We start from the raw sequence: 15,682 nt of genomic DNA on the forward strand, positions 1-15,682 counted from the left end.
TGCTGCGATGACAACATAGACTGGTTTCAACAACTTGTATCGGCGTTAAGTGGTAACAAGCCCGACAGATGGAAACACCGAGCGTTTTGTGTATTACTGCTGCTCCGCCTTGTGTTGCAAGGCGCGTGAAGCGTAACGAGGGCTTCCAAGACACGCAACGAAGGAAGTTCACCGCCTCGAACGCGGCGCTGACACCCAAGACGCGTTAGGCCTTCCCCTGCTCAGCCCGTGAGAACACACAAGGGGTTCAAGCTTTGCGCAGCGGCCGAGACAACTGGAAACGCGCGTTAGGGGCGCAGGCAGCCATCTCCCTGCAGGCCTGCGGGGGTAGGCGGGCACCGCACCGCCCCGGCAAACAGAGGTTTCTCCTCAGCCCTGGCGCGACCGACCCACGGGACCTGGCCGCCCCACTCGCGAGCGGGCGGCGGGGCCGCGCCTGAGGCGCCTGAGGCGGCTGAGGCGAGGCGCCTCCCGCCTCCCGCCCCTCAGCGCCGCGCAGCGCCCCGCCCGCCCCCGCCCGCGCAGGCGCGTGGCCGCCCGCCCCGCCGCCCTCCCCGCAGGATGGAGGTGGTGCTGGCCGACGCGCTGCTGTCCCGCTGCGGGGATCCCTGCGCGCTGCTGCGGGCCGTCTGCGCGCCGCTCTCCGCCGAGCGCGCGGAGGCGCTGCGCCTCCTGCTCCAGCGCCTGGCCGCGGGCGGGCCGCCGCCGGGCGAGGCCGAGGCCGAGGAGGCGCTGCGGCGGGTCGCCTGGGAGGTGGCGCTGGAGCGGTGCCGGCCGCTGCTGCGCGGCGGGGAGGCGGCGGCGGGGGTTTGCGGGGAGCGGCTGCGGCTGGCGCGGGCGGCGCGGGGGGCGCTGCGGCACTGCGTGCAGCTGTGCGGGGCGCCGCTGGCGGCGCGGCTGGCGCGCGACGCCCTGGCGGAGCTGGCGGCGGGCGGCGGGGCGGGCGCGGAGGCGGCGGTGGAAGCGCTGGCGGCGGCGGCGCCGCGGCTGGAGGAGCCGGCGCTGGTGGCCCGGTGCGTGGCGGCGGCGCTGGCCTTGCTGAGGGAGGAAGGGGAGGGCGAGGCGGCGGCGGCGCTGGCGGCCGGGCGGCTGCTGCCGGCGCTGGGCGGCAACGCGGCGGCCCTGAGGCGAGCCTGGGAGGGGCTGCTGGGAGGAGGCGGCGGCGGCGGGGGGCCGCCGCGGGCCGGGCGGGCGCTGCTGGCGCTGAGCGCCCTGTCCGACGCGGTGCTGCCGCGGGGCCCGCCGGGGTCGGGGCCGGACGCGCGGCTGTGCCCGCGGTTCTGGCGGCTGGTGCAGGAGGGTCTGACGGAGCGGGACGGGCTGTGTCGGAAGCGGGCGCGCTACCTGCTGAAGAGAGCCCTGGACCTCAGCGGCGGGCAGCGGGCCGAGCTGCGCTGCCCCGCGGGCGGCGGAGACGGTACGGCGGGGACGGGGGCGGGGGTCCACCCGGACTCTGAACGGCGGGGGGGAGAAAAGCGGTTTTCTTCTCTTTCCTTTTGCTGTTCTTGTTGTTAGAGCCGAGCCTGTTTTGGTGGTCTGCTGAGAAGAACGAGAAACTGATGCAGTTCTGGGAAACTTACATTCTGATCATGGAAACTTTGGAAGGAAACCAGGTAGGAGCGCCGTAGGAATCTGCGCCCGCCGTGGTTTGCAGGCGATGCCTTGCTTCTGGCACGTGGACTGCAAATGCTGTTACGGGGTAAAATATTCCCACCTTTGGGGGTGGAGGGTATCCAAGTAAGCATTAACAGGAGTATGTTTATTTCGGATTTTAAAGACTTGAAACCTAGCACGGGTAGCTCATTTGGAATAAGTTCAGAACTCTCTCTTTGAAATCGTTCTGGTTAAAGCAGGGGATTGAACTAAGAAGGAAGAACCTGGGTTGCAGCTTACTGCAAGGCCACAGGTAACCTGTTTCTTAGTGAGAATCAGGCTACAGCAACTTCATGCCCTGTTTTCAGTAGAGGGGACTACATCTGTATGGTAAAGCACCTGTGGCCTTGGATGAAAATTACAGACTTTGACTCAGTGTCCAGTGTACTTGGCAGAAAGATTCCTGTTGACTCCAGGCTTCCATAATGGTCTGGTATTGTGATGTTAACCGTTAGCTGTGACTACCTCTTTGTAGTTATTTTATTTCCTTTGGACGTAATTGTCCTCCAACTGAGAGGAAAAGTATTTACCAAAACGTTTAATTTCAGAGATTTGTGCTGCTTTTATTATATTTTTGATGAATAGAGTGGTTGGTTATTACAAAGTATTTTTCTTGTGATACAGCAGCATGGAAGTAACAGTTTTTCTTCAGTGCTAAACTACGATTTGAGTGTTGCATACCAAGTGCCGGCATCAGATGCACAGACGTTGCAGGTTTATTTAAATGCAGTTGCATTGTCAATTATTATATTAATGCTATTGATAGTAAATTCTAGCCCATGATTAAGTGCTGGTCCCTAGGTTTGAGATATAAACTGACTACTTACATCTGATTTGCATTTCAGATCCATGTCATAAAGCCAGTACTACCAAAACTAAACAGTTTATATGAGCATGCTATATCAGGGGAAAAAGGTAAGACGTAACTTTTTCTGAAACATCTCCTAAATATTAGGCAATTAAGTCACCCCATCACCACCGCACCCACCCACCCCCATTTTAGTAGCAGCTTTTTGTTATGTTTTGTTTCTCAAATTAGCTGTTTTCTGGATGGCTGTTCCAGTTTTTGTGGGTCTGCTGTATGCATAGGTTGCTTGGCAAACATACACAGGCAGTGCCGCTCTGCTCTGAGAAGAAGAAATCCTAGCATATGCTTATTGCTTGCTGTGTTATCTTGAAATATTTTTTTCTGTCAGCAAATCCAACTAAATGGTGCTTTTCCACTACATTTTGCTTTACTTCAGCTAAGGTGAAAATAAAATAAAGCCAGAGATTCTTGGAGTGGGGTCATATGAGCCAAGTCACCTGCAGAACTGTAAAAGGGAGAATAAAACCCAACTCATTGGAAGTGGGAGGGAGAAGAAATAAAATGAGAGCTGAGACAGCATGTTGAAGGATGTAATGTCATATTCTGTAGGGCAAAATGAAGCACATCTAATTAGATAGTGCAAGATGTTAAGAGATTTGTAAAGGGGGAAGACAATGTGAAAGTGTTGCAGGTGAATACAATGTTAGTATGAGGGCAGTTGCAGGAAAAAGGATGTGGTTTTTCCACTTATTGGTCATTTTAATTTGTAACTGCTAAAATTTAGAGGGTAATATTTGAAAGCCATGTTAATTTTTTTTTTGTATTTGAGATTTAGCAGGCTATTTTTATAAATCTAATATGTACAGTCATCTTTTTGAAATATCCTATGAATTGACTATGATGTTGTCCAGAATGTCAGTATGTTGTGTGTTAATATGTTAATGTGTCACTTGTCAGTTCGGTGTCAGTTTAGAAGAATTTGCTTTTGTAACAGGTTGTTGGTTGTTTCACCCATCATGGCACATGTGCATTTATAAACGAATGTTTGAGAGCGAGAATAAAACATTGACAAAGGAAGGCATTCTTCATTTTCTGGAGCTTTATGAAACAAAGCATCTTCCAAATTCACTTGGTTTTTCGGAGGTAAGGATGTTACTGTTACTTGCCAGAGCAAACAGATGTTCTAATTTGTAATATATCTTAACACTAATTGCCTCAGTAGTGTTGGAATTAGGCATGTTCTGTAAAAATACCCTCTTACTTAGCTGTGCAAGTGATAGCAACATTGTAAGTGGCGTCAAATATATAATTACTTGAAAAATGGCCAGGCTAGAGGGAATGTGTTTTTGAGTGCAGTCATTCATTCCCATACTTCAAACTGTTGTGGCTTAACCCCAGCTGGCGACAAAGCACCACGCAGCCGCTCACTCACTCCCCTGCACCCAGTGGGATAGGGGAGAGAATTGGGGAAAAAAAAAAGTAAAACTCATGGGTTGGGATAAGAACAGTTTAATAGAACAGAAAAGAAGAAAATGATAATAATAACAATAATAAAATGGCAATGATAATAATAAAAGGCTTGGAATATACAAAACAAGTGATGCACAGTGCAGTTCCTGACCACTTGCTGACTGATGCCTGGTTAGTTCCCGAGCAGTGATCTTTCCCAGCCCCACTCCCCCCAGTTTATATACTGGATGTGACATCACATGGTATGGAATATCCCTTTGGCCAGTTTGGCTCAGCTGTCCTGGCTGTGTCCCCTCCCAACTTCTTGTGCCCCTCCAGCCTTCTTGCTGGCTGGGTATGAGGAGCTGAAAAATCCTTGACTTAGTGTAAACACTACTTGGCAACAACTGAAAACATTGGTGTGTTATCAACATTGTTGTTGTACTGAACCCAGGACATAACACTATAGCAGCTACTAGAAAGAAAATCAACTCGTATCCCAGCCAAAACCAGGGCACAAACTAATGCTTTCTAGTTAAAGTTGGCTCCCAGCTTATTGAGATTAGTTACCAAAGGTGAAATTCTCTGGAGTGATTGATGCTTCAGATTTTCAGAGCCCCCTGAACCTCTCCAAAATTATTATTTAATTGATTGAACAGTGTCTTGGATAAACCTGGTCAAAAGACTTCAAGTCTGTGCATATTGTCTCCTACTCAAGGATGGATTTTGAAGATCTATTGCTAGGTAAACTTGTGAGGAGGTGAATGTCTCTGTAGTATAATCAGTATATTACTGTATCCCATTAAAAACTACACTCTAAAACATTCCGTATGTGGGAAGAAATATTGTAAGTTTAAAGTTCTTAATTTTTTTTTTTTGTTAGTATCATATGTTGGTTGACTCGCCAACCAGCCTACACTGTAGTAAGGAATGATCTATATGATGCTATTATTTCTTCTCTCCTTCGTAGAAGGAGCATTGCCCTCAGAGGTTAACGTTTCTGATTTATAGAAATAAAGCCAGCTTCTTGTTGACTAACTTGAAATCCAGTCAAACTTAAAACATACCCTAAATCTTTCTACTTGTGTTGGCCCAAGTCTTTCTTTTATTTCATGTTTCAATATCTTTTCTCTATCTGTTTTCCGAAAGGATTTCTTACTTGCCTGCACCTTTCACAATGCTGTGAAAATGTGAAATGTACCTAGTGAAAAAATTGCTTCGCTTGTTTATTGTCCTTCTCCCTCTTCTCTTTAGTTTGCTCCTCATTTTGCTCCTACTATTTACTACTAGCGAGAGTATTCTCTAATTTCTGACTCTATCCTTTTAAAGTCTGGTGAAATAAGTCTAATTAGCCTCTATGTAATAGTGCCTTGCAACTGTACATTTAGCCATTGTTCTTGTTTCCTTTTATCAGTTTGTTATTGGACCATTAATGGATGCCCTCTCAGAAAGTTCCCTCTATAGCAGGTAAGCCACTGGATTATTTATTTTTTAAAATGTATTGATTATGTATATGTATACTCATAATACCGGTTTGAGTATGTGGGTAAAATCTTGGATAAAGGAAAACATATTAATAAACAAATGGTGCTGCTAAACTCAGTGACAGGTAGTGAGTTTTTCAGGAAAGGTGGGTGGCTGTGAGCAAGATGAAGTAGGTTCAGTTTTATCCTAGTAATAGCAACATAGGGATGCCTCAAGGTCCTATTTTACATCTTGTGTTAAAATACTGATTTGGAAATATGATAAATGAATCACTTAGTGAAGTATTTTTTTACCTCCTCATTTTTTTGCCACGCAGAAAGAAGGGGCTGCTCGGATTGTTGCCAATTCATAACTGATTGAAGTGGGTTTTTGACAGTGCCTGGTTATCTTTTGGGAAATTAATACTTTTTCACAGGAGACTATTTGCAGTCAACAGATGACAGTAGCCTCCCTTGGTGTAGATATGTAAAGGACACACAAAAGTTTGAGGAGTTGTAAGTTCCTATACATTCAGCGTACTGATGGCATTCAGTCCTTTGTGATACTTGCATGGAGAGTACTGAGAACGGGGAATAAAGTGCTGAATGCGCTTCATACACTCGACATTATGCCAGATGCAGTGGCTTGGGTGATTCAGCTAGCAATCTGAAACTCAGTTCAGAACGATATTGGAGGAGCGTTGACTGGCTGACCTTGCTAGGCAGCTAGGAAAGTTGATACTGTCTCTTGATGCTCTTTTTTCAGCGGGGGGCAGCACAGAATGTGACTGTTGCTTATTAAACTGGTGAGCAGTTTGGATTGGGTGATTTTGGGTAAAGTGTAGTCCAAATAGGTTGTTTCAGCTAAACGTGTCAGGACAAATGTGATGTCTTTGGGCTCTTGCAGCAGTTAGCATTTCTCATCTCAATTAGCTGGCTGCAGTATGCTTTCCATGGGCATACACGGACAGGAAGTCTGAAGCAAGTGCTGCATGTTTCAGTGTGTATGTTAGAGCTGTGTTGGATCAATGCTTCATAATTTTCTCTCTTAGCTTCTGTATTTCTAGTGACATGTGTTGGCACGTGTAGAGGAGGCTCATGTTTGAGGATACCAAGAATATACAAAGTTGTTATGGTTAATGTCAAGCTGTGTGAGAGAAAACTGTAAAATCTCGTGACTGTCTGATGCTAATCCTTGATAGCCAGGATCCAGAGACTTCTGGTTGTCTCTGTTGATCTTGTGGAGTGTTTCTTGCATCTCTACTTTTAAAAGCTTCTGTGCTGGTCAGTGTTTTTGTTTATCCTGAGTTTATAACCTGTTCCAGGGAGAAATCCTTGCTCTCTAGCACACTGGTGTAGGTGATTTTGCTTCACTGTTCTCCAGATCAGACTGGTTGCATCCCCGCTGCATACCACTGATCTTGTCCCATGGGTCTTGGCAGCCTGCTCCCAGAGGCCCATGTCATTCTGTGGATGTGGGCACAGGGTTGAACTGACAGTGCTGTTTCTTACTGTGGGCTCGATGTAAGATGCTCTCACCCCTGAGTAACTTGAATTGAGGCTGCGCTTGAATGCCGGAGTATGCTGCCACCATGTCCTTGTAGGTGGCCAGGTAGAGTCATGCTGTTGTGACTGTCCGTGTCTTCTGTGTGTTTGCTGGGTGCTGTTGCAATACTGGGGTAAGTGGAGGATGCAAGCTGGTGCACTCCATCTCTGTGGCCTGTTGGAGCAGTCTGCAGTGAATTAACCACTGAACTGCACTTTGGTTTAGTTTAGGGCAATCCTACTTGTAGCTGTTAACGTATCCATTGTGTATTTGATGTTTTAAAACCCAACAGGACACCAGGTCAGTTAATGGGAGCCTGTCCTCCTTTGGGAATGAGGCTACAGAAGTTTTTGGCTACTTATATCATGCTTCTTCCAGAGGAAGAAAAAGGTATGTTTCAATTCCACCATTACCTTTTTTTAAATACAGAAACCAAATAAAAACTATGGACCCCTTTTCTGTATCTCATGTAAAAATTTGCCACTATTTTTCTACGTTACTTATGAGAAAAAAGGAGTAGTTCTACTTGTTGCAGTGGAGTTTCCAGAGAAGAGAGGGTTCTTCAGAGGCTTTGAGGGATGCTGCAGTATTAAGCTACAAAATTGTTTTAGGGGCAAACTGAAGCAGACTTACTTTTTTTATTAAGAAAATAAACTCCTAAGTTCTGAAGGTGAACAGTATTTGCAGATTCTTTTATTCTTTATTTGTCAGCATAGATAAGACTGCTGAGCAAAATCTTTAGAACTATTCTTTTTGTTTGTTTGTTTTGGGGAGTCTTGGTGTGGGTTTTTTGATTCGGGTTTGGTTTTTGTTTTTTTTTTTTTGTTTTTTTTTTTTTAACCTATCTGCCTGACTTCTTTAGTCAACAACCTGTGTAATTAGGCATTCAAAAGAGCTGGTCCAAGTGCTGAAGCAGAAGCTGAATTAAGGATTCTTTTATTGTGAGCTTGGATGGAGGAAGATTTCTGAGCTTATTCCAAATTTTGGTGTTAGTGCAGGCTGAAAAGAAGGAGCAACCTTTGACAGACCAGGATTTAATATCTGGTCTAATTGGATTAAATAAGAGTAGAACCAGCTCCGTTCAGTATCCTGTATCTACAGGTACATATTCTGGTAGGAAACAACTTGCATGTTTGTAATGCCATATGTGTCCTATTTCTCTGCCCTGTCCCAAGGCAGATATATTTTTATCACAATATGGAGGGTCTGTGATTAGCAACCCTGAGACTTGGTGACCTGTTTCTAGAAATTGTAGCTGTGGTCTCTTGTTGGGGCTTGCTTTGGCAATGCCAGCATCCATTAAACTAGTTGAGTTGCCATGTACTTTGGTCTGCCATCATGGACTGACTAGCAGCTTAAAAAAGGCATTGTCTAGTACTCAAAACAGTCGGAGTTAAAATTATATTACTGAATATGGTGAATAATGCAAATCACCAAAGCCAAAGTTAGGTTTATTTCTGGTTGTCTCCTTGTCATACTACCTTACTGACAGACTTCTTTTGAAATGCACTTTTTTCATTGAAATAATCAGGAAATTATTCTGTTGTCTTTCATTTAACTTCCAGAAATGATCATAACTCTCCTGCTGGGGTCTGTGTCATTTAAATGCATTGGATAACAAGAAATCACTTCGGATTGTTTGTTTTGTTTACTTTTATCTTAAGGTAGTTTCCTGTTAAAATTCATTCAGAAGATGACAAGTAGGCATTGGTGTGCTGTTCCCATTTTGTTTCTTTCTATGGCTCTGGCATATATCCCAGCGTGTAAAGTACTGGGCACTGAAGGACTTCATGCTTTAAGGTAAAACTTACACTGCATTGTGTTCTTACGGACTTCTAAAGAAATGTGCTGAACATCTGGAGAGCCAGGATTTAATTCATGGTTGTTACATCTGGGAGGATGTGGTAGTTGTGCATGGGAATGGAAGGTTCTGTCTCCTTTATGTCCTAATTAACAGAGGAAAGCAATTTAAGAACCAATGTGTTTATATCTCTGTGTGACTTAAAAAAATGAGTATTTTGCATCTCAGACCTTTGTCATTGCTTCTTTTTTGGCATTGTTTTTCCCTGGTCTTCCATACTTCCTAACTGATATATCAAACAACTTCTTTTCTTCTAACTACACTAAAACCTTGTTTAATGGCAGTTGAGGCTGTATCAGGGGACAGCCCATAAAATTGAAAACTGAAAGACATATAAATAAAAGGCTAGGTAGAAGTTCTTGGCATGCGTATTGTCCTTAATCACACTGATGCTTCTTAAGTATCTGCTTTAACTTCATAGAGCCACTAAAAATTATTCCAGTTTAATATGCAGTCATTATTCCAGTTTAATAAAATTTGAGCTTTGAAGGAAAATCTTACTGGAGGTTGAAGGAATATTGGATAAAAGTAGTTTACTAAAAAAAAAAAGTCAGACACACCTCTGCTGATAAAAGATGACTGAAGGTTTCTTTCAGTTTTGTGCTAGAGTGAGAATTTGATGGCAAACATTTTATTTCTGTATTTGTTACAGATAGATATGTAAATATTAAATTATCGGTTTGAACTGATGTGATCATGGGGATTGTTCCTTTAGTTTTGGTTTCGTTTTGGCCCCCCTTCCCACACTTTTTGTTTTGTCAGGTATATGCTTATTCAAGTTTTAATATCAGTTTTTGAAAGTACATGTAGCAGTGGTCTTGTTTCTGGATTGTTTGCTGTCTGATCAGGCAATGATGGTGTTATACTTAGTAGAATATGTTTGTTAAATACAATCTCATATATTGAAAATGATTTTCATGTATTTGCTAATTATTAATGTTTAAACTTCCTAAGTGTGTGTTTTCTTCAGTGCATGTATTTCCTCTTTCCAGAGATGTCCTCCAGTGTACTATGATTACACATCAGATTTTGTTGCGTGGAGCTGCTCAGTGCTATCTTCTTCAAACAGCTATGCGTTTGACAGATGTGGTGAGTTTGGTTTTGGTTTTTTTTTTTCTTCCTGCTGTAATAGAAATACACTAAACACTTTTACAGGGTGAACAGTGGTCAAAAAATTGCTAAATACAACAGGGAACAAGTGATTTTGCTGGATTTGCCATTTCTTTTAGTGACTACTTTAAAATTGTGCTATGTGTAAGTATGGGTATGCTTCTGTTAACTTTGGTTTTCGTAAGATGTATTTTTTTCATTACCTTTTATTAGTTGATGTTTTCTTGTAGGGTTTTCATGCAGTAGCTACGGAATAGTATTATATTATTATATCCACTGTATAAACTCAGGTTTTAACAGACAGAAACTAAATGGACCTTCCTGAAATACCAAAGAGAATAAAAGTATTCATGATACCAGAATGATAAAACTACCGTTAATGTTGAAATAGCAAGACCTTAATTATTCAGTAGTTAAAGTATTCATGTTTTGGTTGTCTTATGACATGCTTGCTTTCTAGATGAGCAGACAGTCTTCTGTGTTGTGTGTTATTGCCATAAACTTGTCTGAGCAGAATTTCCTTTTGGAAATACAGAAATAGTAATTACCAGTGTCTCTTACTTACTTATGTGCATTCATTTAAAAGTGTCATCTGTGAGTAGCACTATTCTTCTAGTCATTCCTTAACTTTCAGATAGATTTTAATACTTGGGAAGATTAAATTGTGTTCCTTGGTAAAGTTAAGTTGGTCCTAACGAGGCAAAAATGAGTCTCTGTCATGGAAAGGAAAAGGTCAGTTTCTTTTTCTGAAACTTTTGCCAGATGACAGCAAACTTCTTGAGTTGTTATATAGATGTTATCTGTTGTATATTACATTGGCAACTATTGTATCTTGATTAATTTCTTCAGGAGAAAGTGTCCCTCCCAGAAGTTTCAAGCTTTCTTCTGTCCCTTAGACCAGAGGAATCCCTAAGGAGAGATACTATGTTATGGATGGAGGTGAGAACTGAAGCTGTTTTTATGTTCATCAGACATTTTTTAATACCTATACAAATGCATGTTTTATTATTGCTAATTTAATATTTAAATAGTTAGCTACTTTTGCATTGGTACATTCTGCAATTTCTGGATGTGGAGTTTGAATTACTCTCTGGAAGAACCTTTTTCTGTGTTAGTTAGAAGGGAATAGTCTGCTAAACCTCAAGGTAGCTCCAGTGAACACCTTCACAGTGTGGATTTGTTGATGTAATAGCTCGTGTTTAACAGTGCTTTAGTGTGCTGCTGTTATGTTGGTAATGTCAGTACACAGCTGACAGATGTATTTAAGTAGTAACATACTGGTTTTAATTTAGCTTTGCAGTTGGTTGCAAGTGAATGACAGATGCTTCAGAAAGTCTACAACCTCTGATTTTGAACATCAGGAGACAACATCATTATGTCAATATGTACGCAGTCTTGTGGGAGAGTACCTTAAGACACCAGCATCTGAAAGTAAGTTAAATGTTTATTAATAAAAAAAGATTTTGAAGATAATTCAAACAAAAAGTTACAACCGTCCTTTGGATTTTAGAAGAGTTGTTTGTTTCTTTATATTGTACCTATTCCAATTCTATCCAATTTGTGGTATTCATGATTCTTAAGTTTGAACTTTATTTTCTAATTCTGGTTTTCCTTCATAAAATACAGTCCTGCAGTATTAATTGAAAGTTAAGCCTTAATACTCAATTTTAATGCTGCACTGATGCTTGTCCATTTAGTCCTTGGGCTATATTATCTGTAATTCCATGGCAAACATCTGTGTTTCACGTCTAAAAAGTGATGTTTGTAATTTCCTGGTTTGATATGAATCTTAGCATATAAGCAGCTCTATGGAGGGAAAAAAAATCAGCCATGTCCAGCTGCTTGAACTGGACCTCCTAAGTGTGTTTTGCTTTCTAAATTCCCAGAGCCAAAAACATAGCTGTCAAAAACCCCTAAAACCAGCTTATGTACTACTATTTAAGAAACAATTTTATAAGTATGATGATGCAGTCCTGCATAAAAGATCGATGAAAAGAGAAACTTCAGTTAGTTTTTTTTCTAATTTCCTTTCAACAGAATAGTTTTAGTTAATGTTCAGCTGGTCAAAATGACAGCTGATGTTTCTGATGAAGCACAGTGGAATTATGTTCTTGGTTAACTTCATTTGAATATGCTAATGTATTTTTAAGAGCAATAGAAAAGTCTTTTGGGACTTACTACATTGCCTAAAATTGATTTCAGCATAGAGACCAATGGGATCAGCCTCTTAGAGGCGCAGAGGAAAAGCAATTCTGTTTGAGTTTAGTTTATATCTATATAAAAGAATGAAAAAAAAAAATAGTAGTAATATTCTTGTTAGCATTAATTGTTGTTATACCACTTTTCAAATACTATGGAAACCTTAAAATATCTTTAAGCAGGAGAAAACTGCTTAATGCCTGACTGGTTTGAAGCTAAGCTTGTCGCAACAATGATTCTGTTGGCTGCAGACGTGGAACAGATGAGGAATAAACACAGGTAAGTATGAAATATCTTATTTTACGTTTCTCTTTTTCAACCCCCTCACTCCTGAAGGATCTGGTAGAAGCCTGATCAAGTCAGGAAGCTGTCCATTTTTCTCTGTAGACTTTCGGTCAGCCTGATCATTCCTTAGACCTTGTCCAACTGTTGCTGCAAATGTACTGGGTAACATTTCTAAAGATACTTAAGTGACTTGGAAATGTGTGTCCTATTTATTTCCATAAGTGACTTCAGCACTTAAGGCAGATACTCAGAAGAAGACTTTCTTTTTAATTTTTGTTTTTGTGTAGTGGAAAAAGCAACATAGAATGGATTGAACTAGAGACTTTCTTGAACCCTCTTCTGGATGTCTTGATGAAACTTGGCAGTAATGCTTACATACCAACACTGAAAACAGATAAAAGCCTACAGCTTCTCTTGAAGTTATTGCAGACCTGTTCGTTAAAATGTTCCAATACGCAAGATGGTTAGTGATATCTTCAGTATACTGTGTCTTATATTAATTATAGTCTAACTAAAACTAAGGTACTACTGTTTTAAGGCTATATTGTCAAATTAATACTAGCCTAAAAGTGGTAAACTTAAAAGTTGACAATCTGGCATATCTGTTATGAAATTGAGCTGTGGGTCCAGTCCTACAGGAGCTCTTCTGAAGGTGTCCCGAGGACTGGGAATTGAGAATGTAGAAGCCTTCTGAGAAAGTAATTGTTATCCATTAGGATTAGATTAGCAGGCAGTTAAAATGTGGAGACTGTGACTATATTGCAAATATTTATAGGCCTATTCTTTGCCCATGTATGGATTCCATAAATCATTTAGACATTTCAGAAAGGAGTTAGTACAGAAACCCTGCCCAGTTGCCACAGGTTCAGCCAGAGCCTTCCCTGAGTGCATAAAGTGATCCTGCTGGACATACTGTTTTCTGAGTTGACTGCTAGGTAATTTTGTCTTAACGCTGTTTAGACTGCAAAAGACAGGATGTCTCTTGTTATTTCACAGTATTAGGCTTGATTTCAGTAGGCATGCTTAACTGACTTGCTTTAGTTTGACCTTGGTTAGAGGTTAAGAGATGCCCAGTTAAGCACAGGCCTGCTGATCTGACTGACTGGGAGTTTTGGCCCCCCACAGATTGAGCACTTTACCTTGTAGGCCTTTCAGAAGAGCCTGAACAAAAGCTATGAGTCCTTACTACTCCTTTTGTGAGAACTTGGTCAGTTTGTAACCAGAACATACTTATATTTTCTTCCTGAGAGCAAATGAAAAATTCCAGTATTATTTTCATGACTTAGGATGCCGAACTGGAACAAGAAGGATCTTGGCATTTGGTTTCTGCTTCCCCAGATTATTGTAGGATTTTTTTTTTCAGTGTTTTTATAACATGGAATACAAGAGTAGTTTGGGAGTGGGGGCCACCAATCTAGGCTCTTACGTGTGGGGAAAAAAAATATTTCAGATTCTGCATCCAGGTTTCATAAAGATGTCTAAATGCAGCCCTGAAGTAAATGCACTTTTTAAAATGAGGGTAAGCTTTATACATTCACCTCCTCTTGAATTTTAGCTGTTTGCCTGAAATAATGAGCGCTAATTATGCAGGCTGTTACAGTTCCTACTGTGGGATGGTCTCTTGACTGCTGAAGTGGATTCCTTCAAATGAAACTAAACTGGAAGATGTGCCCCAACTGTCAGCGTGCATTCAGTCTACAGCACGAGGCTAGAACAAGCCTGAAGCAGAACCTTACAAAGCACATGAGTGCATGTTAGGTTTTTAGTATCAAGACTTGAACTCTGTAAATAATTTCCTCGTGTGCCTTATTTGCTTACATGCTTGCTAATGTAGATGTAATGGATTGGTCCAGCTTTGGGAACTTTGATGCCAGACTTAGCATGCTAAGTTCTGCTAACAGAGTTCTTAAGGTATGGCAAGGCTGAGCATCGCAGTGTCTGCACCCCTGTGAATGCCCCCGTAGGTACTCCAGTACAGCTCATTGTCCATAAAGGCTTTCAAGAGGCTTTCAGAATTGGACTTGTAATATTTTGTCTTTTTGTGTTAAGTTAAACAAGGATTACTTTACTTATATTATTTCCTATGATGTTTTTGTGCTTCTTCCTCCTGCACAGGAGAGCCAAGTAATAAATCTTGTTTCCACAGCTGTGAATTGACTGTGCTGAGGGACGGGAAGAGTAATGCTATAAAATACAGAAATTTTGTTTCTGTGTTGATAGAACAGGGGGTGAAAAGTCCTGTCTGTCAAATGAAAAATTATGAAATGGGAGGGAAGAAGAAAGGAATTTAAGCTTGTAAAACAAAAATAGTAACAACTGGGAAGTGTTTTATTTAAGAATACTTTAATGGGGATAGACATGTCTGACATGCATGCTGAAGTCAGCAGCATGTTTCTTCAGGTTTTGCTGTCTGTACTGTTGTTAGACTTCACTATTTTAAACAGTAAGTTCTTGCTTTTTTTTTTTTTATATTGTTGCAGAGCCACTGGTAGTGAATTGGGTTTTATGTCCAACATGTTTATGTGAAGAATTTCTGAATTTTAATTGCAGAAAATGTTTTGGTGATTTGAGACTTATGATGAAATGTGATAATAATCTGACATAGTTAAACTGTTCTAAACAAATTGAGCATTAGAAATGCAGTCCAGTGAGCCATTTTAATAGATAACATTGAAAGTAAGTACAGTATACATTTGGAACTTCTGGAAATATGTCCCTTCATATTTCCACCTTTTGAAGGTCTTGTGTTTCATAGTAATTTTGGTACATGAAGCGTAACTCAGGGTCAACTCCAGAAAAAAACAGCAGATATAACCTCTGGGTAACTGTCCTGAATATTGAAACTAATGACTGATATTTTTAGAACAAGAAGGTCGTGCAGAGTATTTTAACTCCATTTTCATATTGATACATTACTACTTTGGCTTTCAGCTAGCCCTTACCCTTGAAGCACAGATTGAAGTGGTTTTGTTAAATACATTTTACCAGACTGACCTCCCTCCCTTGTGTAATAAACTTGTGTCTTTTCTTTTGAAATGCTATGCACATGTGGTATACTTTGTATCCTAGCGTTTTCTTAGAGAAAGTATCGCATTTTGTGTTATAACCTTGTATTTTCATTTACAGTGCTAAGCCAGGAAGCTACTTGAGTGAAATATTGTGAGATTACTCTATATCCAAATCTGAATTATTTCTAAACAGCAAAAAAACCCCTCAATTAAAAAACAGTTTTCACTTCTGTACATATTAAAAATGGATAACTGCATTTTTCTCACAAACAATTAATTGCTGGATGTGGAAACTTTTGT

At 41.4% G+C, this 15,682-nt stretch overlaps 1 protein-coding gene across 5 annotated transcripts in view; it reads left to right on the forward strand.

Annotated features, from left to right (window-relative positions):
• Positions 1-530: 530 nt before the first annotated feature.
• The window catches only part of TARBP1 (tRNA guanosine 2 -O-methyltransferase TARBP1), a 38,138-nt gene continuing 22,986 nt past the window's right edge, over positions 531-15,682 (forward strand). For 4 of the 5 annotated variants that reach the window (XR_012652529.1, XR_012652530.1, XM_075043264.1 and 1 more), the window contains exons 1-12: positions 531-1,417; positions 1,516-1,613; positions 2,499-2,568; positions 3,456-3,604; positions 5,325-5,377; positions 7,212-7,309; positions 8,584-8,719; positions 9,773-9,869; positions 10,740-10,829; positions 11,183-11,321; positions 12,269-12,368; positions 12,662-12,837. Coding sequence is in view for 3 of the 5 variants with exons in the window: in XM_075043264.1 (XP_074899365.1) it covers positions 562-1,417; positions 1,516-1,613; positions 2,499-2,568; positions 3,456-3,604; positions 5,325-5,377; positions 7,212-7,309; positions 8,584-8,719; positions 9,773-9,869; positions 10,740-10,829; positions 11,183-11,321; positions 12,269-12,368; positions 12,662-12,837 (2,062 nt within the window). In the remaining 2 variants the exon portion in view is untranslated. The remainder of the gene's footprint in view (positions 1,418-1,515; positions 1,614-2,498; positions 2,569-3,455; positions 3,605-5,324; positions 5,378-7,211; positions 7,310-8,583; positions 8,720-9,772; positions 9,870-10,739; positions 10,830-11,182; positions 11,322-12,268; positions 12,369-12,661; positions 12,838-15,682) is intronic. The other variant, XM_075043265.1, reaches the window with a different exon arrangement.

The sequence above is a fragment of the Buteo buteo genome, chromosome 12 (genome assembly GCF_964188355.1).
Source record: "Buteo buteo chromosome 12, bButBut1.hap1.1, whole genome shotgun sequence".
Lineage (NCBI taxonomy): Eukaryota > Metazoa > Chordata > Aves > Accipitriformes > Accipitridae > Buteo > Buteo buteo.